This window comes from Lygodium microphyllum, chromosome 23, assembly GCF_053477565.2.
Source record: "Lygodium microphyllum isolate KBCC chromosome 23, Lygodium_microphyllum_v1.1.10, whole genome shotgun sequence".
Classification (NCBI taxonomy): Eukaryota; Viridiplantae; Streptophyta; class Polypodiopsida; order Schizaeales; family Lygodiaceae; genus Lygodium; species Lygodium microphyllum.
Window position 1 is genome coordinate 113,805,199 of NC_141157.1, and position 9,279 is coordinate 113,814,477.

Sequence of the window (9,279 nt, forward strand, 5' to 3'; positions counted from 1 at the left end):
TGTATGCCACACCCAATACCTATAACGTTTGATAGTTTGCGAGAGGCAAATGGAGTGAAAATAGGACGAAATGTGGTTGCCTTGTATAGGCAAAAACATAAGAAAATGCTACCCTTTTGCCCATAGAATATAGTTGTTTTGCTACAACCTTCAAAATTCATTGAACTACTACTATCCAACATTAAGGTCAAGATCCACAATTGGCCACCCATGATGAGAATGTTACCACCTAGGCTACCATGTGGTAAAAATTGCAATGCATCTAATAAAATAGATTATATATAAGCCAAAACTAGCATTAAGAGATAACTCGCAGGCATGCATGTCCAATGAAGTGCCAAGGCTCCTATGTCTCCATTAGACTTTGGAGGAGCTCACAACTAGGAGATAACAACAAAACATAGAGAATGCTAACACATGCATATCACTTGTAGACTCTGCAAGGGGTGGGTGTGTTGGGGGGGCATAGGGTTGCAACTATAAGAAACCCTATATATCATGTGCATTCAAGGGGTATTTATAAAAAGGATTCTACTTATATGTTATGAGGTAATAAAGAGACCCCTCTTTCTTAAGGAACTTAGAGTTTTCTTCAAAGTACAATTAAAAACCCCCTTTTGTAAGAGTAAACTTGTAAATTATCCAACTTTTACCAAAGAAATACTCCTCTTGGTGAGCTCACATGCTATACTTATGTTTTTAAAGGTACGCTCCATGAGCTTGTGGATTGATTTGTTTTCTTGGCCTTTGTTGAGTCCTCTAAAAATATATCCAAAGTCAAAAGAAACATGGACTTCAAAAGCCCTTTCTTTTATCCAATGATTAGCTAAATCAAGTAGCATTCATCCTAGTCATTACACAAGATTCCAACCCCCTAGTTTGCCTTTATTACCTGGCCCTACTCTATCCATCTTCCTCCCATCTCAGATAGCTCAAATTATTTTGAACACATTCTTTAGGGCGAGGGGTTTGTCTTTTTTCATAACCACCCTAACACCATGATGCTTTGGGGGTGCATGGAGTTGAGAGAGGGGTGGTTGTTGAGCTTGTGGTGCTTTTGTGATAGGAGGACACAACATCAATTTCTCAAACCTAGCTATTAATGTTTCCCTACTACCTCCGACTACGATGGTAATTGCCACCCTTGCTTTGGTTCTAATCCTATTTGATTGGTCAAATCAACTCCTTAATCTACTTCTTCAAGCACTAGCAATGGTCACTCCTCTTCTTCAACCACAATAGGCACTTAAAGAGTTTTTTGTTTGTTATTCCCCTTGCTCCTCATGACTTTTTTTGGTGGTTTCCTCCCATAATGTTTCTTTGCATGGTGAATCATGCACCTCGTATTCAAGCTCTTGAATTCGATGCCATTGTGCTTGTCTATCAAGACTACCCACTTGCAATCCTCTACCTAAGTATGTGTAGCTCCACCTTGCAATTTGAGTGGACCTAGCCATTGGAAAACTATGAATGAGAAATGATAGAACAACAAGAGCTTACCATTTATACAAAATACTTAATGCTAAAAGGATAGTTACAACTCCATAAAAACTCATGACCTCCTCTCCAAAGCACAGTGAGAGAGAGCTTCATGTGAGGTTGAATATAAATCATTTGGGATAGCTTTCTGTAAGGTGTCGAATGCTGCCTTTCAATCCCACTTTGACATTGTCACGTTAGGACCTCCGTCCTAGTAATGTTTCATAGTTAATTAAAAATGGACCCTAGATCAGCGATAGGGCATATATTCACTTGTTAGCCATTTGCTCGCTTGTAGTGCTCACTCCAAAGCATTTATAAGCCAACATGTAATGGAGCTTGAACTTGCGACTTGCAGGACGTAAAAGGAGGCCATTGCTTTGCTTGTTTTGATCAGTGATCAATACATAGCATGATCGGTTGATTTGCGATAAGACCAGATTGCTTAACCACTATCGTCCTAAATGAATTGAGAGGACAATGTGTATGATCATTTAGTGCCTGTTATTGAATCGATATCGGAGCAGTCTGCTTATTTGTGAACCAAAACCCGTGCTTAAGTCATCGAGTATATACATAAAGATCAGCAAGCTAATACTATAAGAGAAGAAATCATGTCAAATTTGGGGCAAATTCAGCAATGTAAACTGTGTAAACTTTAAAACCATGCTTGATTTTGTATAACTTATATATATTGAAGCTAGCAATATCAAGTGACTAAGCACAAGGGAGACAAATCCCAGGAGTTCCAAAGGGCCTCTTGGCTTTGATCTAAAGGACTACTAGCTGCAGATGTACTACGGCTCATACTGGGGCTGGAGGTCAAGCTGCCCAATTTTTCAGTACTTTCTATGGCTTGCTCATTACTGCCATTATATGAGTGTGTAGAGGCAGCCTTTGAGCAAGCTGAAGACTTAGAATATTCCATCATTCCATTTGGATTTCTATATTCATTGGATGTGCATGCATCATGGCTTGACTTCGTAGCATCATGAAGATTTTTCTCTGGATCACGTTCCCGATGCTGCTGCTGCTGTTGATGATATTGATGGTGATTATAATTATGAGCCGGTTGCCAATTGGTTCTAGGATTTGAGGCCTTTGCCCAGTTGGTATACTGCCTTTGTGCTTTGAAAGATGCTGGTAATGACAGTGAAGGTGAAGACATGGAGGAGTTCCTCCCAGACGAGTAGGATAACATTAAGCATTCTGTAACCCCATTCATCGCATACAGTGAGGCCGAGATTTGCCTCTCATAACTCATCCGCTTAATTGTCTCCTGCATTCTCTTGGCCTCCTCGGATATTTCCCCAGCATTTGGCTCTTCATCAATGTCTGAATTCTCACAAGAATCCTGGGCAGTGTGGCTAGAGTTAGGCTGAGAAGCTGATTCAGAGGACTCATGGTTATGGACTTCCACCTGGGCAGCTGCTGAATCATGGCTTATAAGGCTGTTATAATTGACTGATGGCATGGAAGCAATCTCTTGCACCACCTGAAGCAGTGAACCATAGGCACTCATCATTGTGTCAGAGTTATCCAAGCCTGCAAATGCATCGCAAAGATCAGCTGCATTCTCCTTCTTTTGAGGCTCAATACTTGTAAATTTGACATGATCATTGTTCTCCGCTGATCTGTCATTGGGCAATTGCTCTAATGGTGTATAATCTTCATCAAATTCCAGCTGCCCATGGTCATCGAGGTGGGAAGACAACGACTCCATGTATGAATCGTCCAAACTCAAAGTGAAGCACCTTTTGATTTGTGTATAGCAATCTGGGGCAATTTCATGGTAATGAGGCATACCAGTACTATAGCTTGCACGCTCTTTATAATCATCAACTGCTGTGTTCTCATTGGAGCTGTCAGCTACTGGTAAGGGTCCATAATTAGGGCAGCTACTAGAGGTCATGCACTCATAATCCTGATTAATGACTCTAGGTTTGACCTCATAATGATGCTCATAGATGCTCGAGACAGCTGATAAGCATGGCTGATCATGATAAGTAATGGTGCTGAGGGATGAGAAGGCATGGCTATCTGCTTGAATTGGGGCCGCACTGCTAGGGTTAATGGGCTGCAGGAATGTGAGAGAATGGGGCTGGTTATTGTTATAAGATTGGTGGTTGGGATTGACGGTGGAATCAGTGGGATGATGAAGGAGGTGATTAGGGTGGTGTTTAGTAGTGGGCGAGGTGGTGGCAGCCGCTGCTGCCGCCGCCGCCTTTTGTCGGAGGAGGAGGAGGCGGGCGGCGCGGCAGGACTCGTCGATGACCATGGAAGGGGAGGGGGCAAAGTTGGTGCGGGTGTTGGTCCCGCGGAGGAGGCAGGCGGCCTCATCGTAGGCGCGCGCGGCCTCCTCCGCGGTGTCGAAGGTGCCCAGCCACAGCCTGATCTTCTGGGTGGTGTCCTTGATCTCAGCCACCCACCTCCCGGAGGGCCTCTGCCTCACCCCCACAAACCGCTTCCTGGGCCTCCCAATCCGAGTACCAGCCGTAGTGTTATTATTATTAGCCCTGATATTCTGATCGGTTATGTCCTCCCCATTGCTGATAACAATCTCTTCTGACAATTCATCAGTGGCTTTCTGCACCATGATCCCCTTCTCATCATGGTAACATGTGACTTGCATATCCTGTTCATTTGCAGAAGGATTGGTATTGCAGGATTGCTCTTGATCAGTGTCTGCAGCTGACTTCTGATTGTGACCAGGAACCAGATAAGCTGATGCACGCTGCCTTTTAGATGCTTGCTTGGTTTTTGTGGCAGCTGCAGCAGAGCGGCGTCTGGGCCCTGCAGGAGGCATGATAGGTGATTAAAGGAGGACAATTAGAACGGGAGGGATGGATGGTTTGATACTTGATGCTGATCAGCAATCTATGTGCCGATGTGTGATTAGACAGAGTAGCAGGTTCTGATCAATAGAGTACTGATCATGATAGTGTGATCAGGAGGATTCAGGCTAGGTATAGAGGTGGATTAATGGATTAGCCAATTGAGCTGCAAATCAAGGGAGGAGAGGATATTTATGACGATCAAGGATACTCAACTATGCCCAAGTATGAATGCTTAACATAATTGTGAGTGAGGATCTCTCTCTCTCGGGCATCGTCTTAACCTCCGCCATTTGGCACTTGTGGCGCTTTCTATTGAGCCCTTTTGACGTAGCCTCGTATACAAGGAAAAAGAATCATCTCTCTCTCTCTCTCTCTCTCTCTCTCTTGGCCTTTTCTCCTCAACCCCATCATTAATCTAAACTTGCACTAATGCCTTTGGCTTTTCCCTTTCCACCCTAAAACCACTTCAAATGCCTATCTTGGCGTTTGCAAAAACATTACATAATCAAAGCATCCTAACATGCAGCCCTTAAACACAATGGCTCCACTAAAACTAAAAAACACAATCAACGAAGAGTAGACAAACCACAAGGCTAGACCACATAAATAGGAGGGGGGTGTGCATGTGCATGCCTTTTTTAACATCAAGACACTGCTGTATGGAGAAGAGGGAACTCTTGGAGCATAAGGGGGAATCGGCCTAGGTTATCAACTAAGGTCCAAAGTTTATGCTATGTAGGTTATGCAAACCTCCCCAAGTCCATGAAGGAAACAAAATGCAATTAAAAAACCCCAATTGCTTAGTAGAGAAAGCCACCTCTATGCTCCATTGAATTACTTTAACATAGCATACTATATGTACTTAAGAAGTCAATGCACAAGAGAGTCCTCTTGATCTCTTTGTTTTGTGGACTAAACTCCTAAAGGTGTTGATACTCCATCTCATTTTGAGTTCAAGTCTAGGAATGTCCCCATGTTGACCTAGTTAACTATCTTCACATTCACAAGTCTTAGAAATCAACATGTGAACTGTCCCTTAGGGTACTAATGCTAACATACTGAATCACCAAACAAGAGTGGTCACCACATGAGAGAGAGAGAGAGAGAGAGAGAGAGAGAGAGAGAGAGAGAGAGAGATGTATAATAGTACTTTAGCATTCAAAAAGTACCAATTCTGGACTATGTACTTGATTTTCCAAGGTAAACAATACTCGAATTTAGAAAGCAATCTTATTTGCAAATGCCCATTTAATGCCAAGAAAATCTAGCCTAAGATGAAGATCATTGAATGAAAAAAAAAGGAGAGGAAAAGACAAAATAAGGCATCTACATTAATGAAACTAAATGTGAAGGAATTGATTAAGAAAGATATTTGCATATAAGAGAACTACACCAAAAGATGATTACTTAAAATTGATAAGCATAAAATTAGGGATGAGAGATATCAAGCATGGCCATTAGAAACCCCATAAGATGATCCAGAATCCTTGTAAACTTGTTCTAGTCACATCATCGACAACCATAGACTCCCATGTGTAGACTTTAATGACTATCTAAAGAAAAGGTTTGTGGTGCCCATAGTTTGGCAAGACTAACAACTCAAGCACTAGTATCAGCCCACCTTGATTAAACTCATAAAACTTGGCCTAATAAATCAGCACAAGCATTTTTTATTATTGTGCTCTAAAAGTTTAAATTCCCATACTCTTCAATAAATGTCTTGTGGTTAAGCTAATAAGTGAAAATCACCATTATCTAATTGATTCTTGAGTAATTTTCAAAATTTATGGCATACCTATTAAGGAGTAGACATATTCCCCTTTTGTTGTATGACCATCTCAAGGAGAGCAAGACATATTTTTGCATTGAAGACTGATTCTCTAAAATTCACCAACCCAAAGGAAATACATCAAAACTTTATCCTAGTGTTTGAACCATTCATGTTGACTTTGCTTTAGAATTTTGATCCTTCATGTGACTTGTTGAGTTGAGAAAGGGTTAGGGACCCATCTTTTCACATTCCCAATGGGGCATTATGTATGGCACAACGCATGCTCATGTCTCTTGTATGAATCCCTTTCAATTAATGTGGAGCCTTAATATTCCCCAAGAAGCTAGATCATAAACCTAAAGGATGCACCTATAAAAATGCATCCATACTATATTGATTCACATGGTATTAAAAACTCCCCTTTACTTACATGTTATAACACAATAAAATGGCCCTTTTTATTAAGCAATCTAATAGTGTTTTTCAAATTGCAATAGAAAATCCTCTTTTATAAGTTTCATTCTATCGATATGTTCAAATTTTGTCAAATAAAATAACCCTTCTACAATGATTGAAGTTGAGAGGAGAGAGGAGAATGAGCTGAAGAGAGAGAAAGAGAGGTAGAAGGAGAAGAAGAAAGACTAGAAGAGGAGAGAGAAAGACCAGAAAGAGGGGAGAAAGGAGGAAGCCATGGAACCTTAAGATGAAGGTGAAAAGTTAGTTCTTGATCATATATGGATGCCTTAAACTAGGTCTCTTACACCTTATAAACCCTGGTCAATGTGACTGAATGTCTAACCCTTAGTTCTTGTGTATCCCACTTATTACTTTCCATCCCCACCCTAAGTTTTTTGGCCCTCAAAAACAAAAGACAACTAGAGGAACTTGACTGAGGGACTAAGGAGTGGGGTATAGAGTACTACTCTGATCCCCATTACAATGAAAAGGGGTGGGTGAAGACTATGGACAACATGATATCCAATACATGCATACTGGGTAAATATGCCATAACTTTTGATAGGTTGCTCCAAATGGAGCATGCTGCATGTCAAAATGGAGCTTATGACACCTACTTTTAGCCCATGTAGGAAGCACATGGCTCTAATTTAAGTAGGTACAAAACTATTCTAAAATATTGTGCAGTCTACAAGTAGTGTGTGGTCAAAAGAGAACATAATTTCCTAGTTTTAAGCCCATTGGGTGTCTTGGAGGTGAGGAAATTCATTCACAATAGTGGTTGGGAACTAGGAGGCTTCTTCTAGGAGTAGGCCTTTCCATTTGATGAGGTATTCCTTGATGGATCGAGATCTCAAGTGTTTATCTCACTACCCAATGATTACCTTAGGGATATACTAAATGATACCCTCTTTGTATTTGGGGGGGAAGTTGTTCCACATAGTCCACTGAGGTACCAATGAAGGGTGAATCTTGGTGGTGGCAAGAAACTCTAATTAGTAAGCCAAATCACCAAGTCTGTTGAGGATTCAAAAGGGGACATAGAAACAATGGGCCAAGTTGCTACTGCCTTATTTGAGAGTAGAGTAATGGGACTTAGGCACTTTCAAGAGAACCAACTCTCCCTCTTGGAATTCCAAATGCCTTCTTTTCTCATCAACATAAAGTTTCATATGAGTTTATGCCTTTTGAAGATTCACTTTTCATTGTTGAAGCAGGGCTTCCATGCAATCCAACTTGACTTTACTCTACTGAGGGTTGATCTTATCATTGAACAAGACTGTGGGGAAGGGAACCTTATACCCGTATAAGGCCTTAAAAGGAGAAACCCCAATGCTAAAGTGGATGGAGTTTTTATATGCAAATTCAGCCAAGTAGAGTCCCATATCCCAACTGTGTTGTACATCATGGTAGAAGTGCCATATGTATGTCTCAATATTGAAAAATAGAGTAAAAAATGAGCTTGTGTGAAAATGGCTATGGCTTCCCTTTAGGGTTTCTTGGGCCTAAATGGTTTTTTACTTATGGCAGCTCCCACAGTGGACCGGTTGAGCTCAAAATTTGTCAAGAGAGAGCCCGTAGCATTACCTTGAAAAGTAGCTAGACTGATCACATCACATGTAGATGGTGTAAGCTATACAACCAGCAACAAGTGCAATTTGAACAGTGAGCTAAAGATCAAAGCAAATAGTCGACAATGTCAAGGTTTGAGCTGTTGGGCAACTGCACCTTGAGAAGAGGAAACAGTCTCTAGAAGAAAGCTTACAAGGATATTGCTTGGATGAAGAGATCTAGCTACTCCAAGTAAGTAGGGTGGTGTTTGCTATGGATGTCAAGGAGAGTAGAGCAAAGACGGAGTGAAAAGATGAAGTCATCTACTGGAGCTAAGTTGAACTGAGCTTGAGGAGAGTTGGAAGAGCAGTGTGCAAAGCTAAACCAAGCTCATCATAGCTCTGATACCATGTTAAGAAACAAGAATCCTTAAGTAAGGTTTAGCTATGGAGGACAGAAGTCAATGACAAGAAGCATGATGACTAAGACTAGACATACTGACTACTACTCAAGTGAATTAGGTTCCAATATTAATTGACTTGGACTCATAAACAAAATCTTGAGTAGACATGGACAAGATTGACAGTACAAAGTACAAAAGCATTGCATTCAAATGATTATCAAGTACACTCTTTTATAGTTGCAAAATAATACCACTTTTCTCACTATGCCTATGGGATAAAAGCAACTCTTTCTAGATTGAGTTGCATGTTCCTTGTGCCTAGCTGTTCCATATAAAGAGGGACATATGGGTGTGTTTGCATATTTCTCAACACTCAAGCCATTTATTTACCCTTTATGTCTAGCCATCATGCTATGGGTGGTATTTAGTGGATGGAGCAAGCTTGATGCCCATTGACGTGAAAATTTCTTGCCAAAAGTTGCTCATAAACTTGGCATCCCGATCATGCACGATGACTTGTGTCAATCCATGCAACTTGAATAAATACTCCATAAACTGAGTGGCCACTTGACAGGCAGTGTATTGTGCCTTATTGGGGATAAAGTGAGCAGTCTTGTGAGGCAATCAGCTACCACATATATACTATTCCATCCTTTCTCATTGACAGGGAGGCCAATAATGAAGTCCAGAGTGATATATGTCAATTTCCCTTCATGAATAAGCTAGGGCTGTAAGAGGCCGAGAGTGTTATACCACTACGTCGACATAGTGTGAAAAACTCT

The 9,279-nt window shown here is 41.1% G+C and overlaps 1 protein-coding gene across 1 annotated transcript; it reads right to left on the reverse strand.

Annotated features, from left to right (window-relative positions):
- Positions 1 to 2,177: 2,177 nt before the first annotated feature.
- LOC148016639 (uncharacterized) lies at positions 2,178 to 4,285 on the reverse strand. Its single transcript, XM_087663909.1, has one exon. It carries the CDS (start codon positions 4,283 to 4,285, stop codon positions 2,189 to 2,191), a length of 2,097 nt encoding a protein of 698 aa, XP_087520035.1. The 3' UTR covers positions 2,178 to 2,188.
- Between the last annotated feature and the right edge of the window lie 4,994 nt (positions 4,286 to 9,279).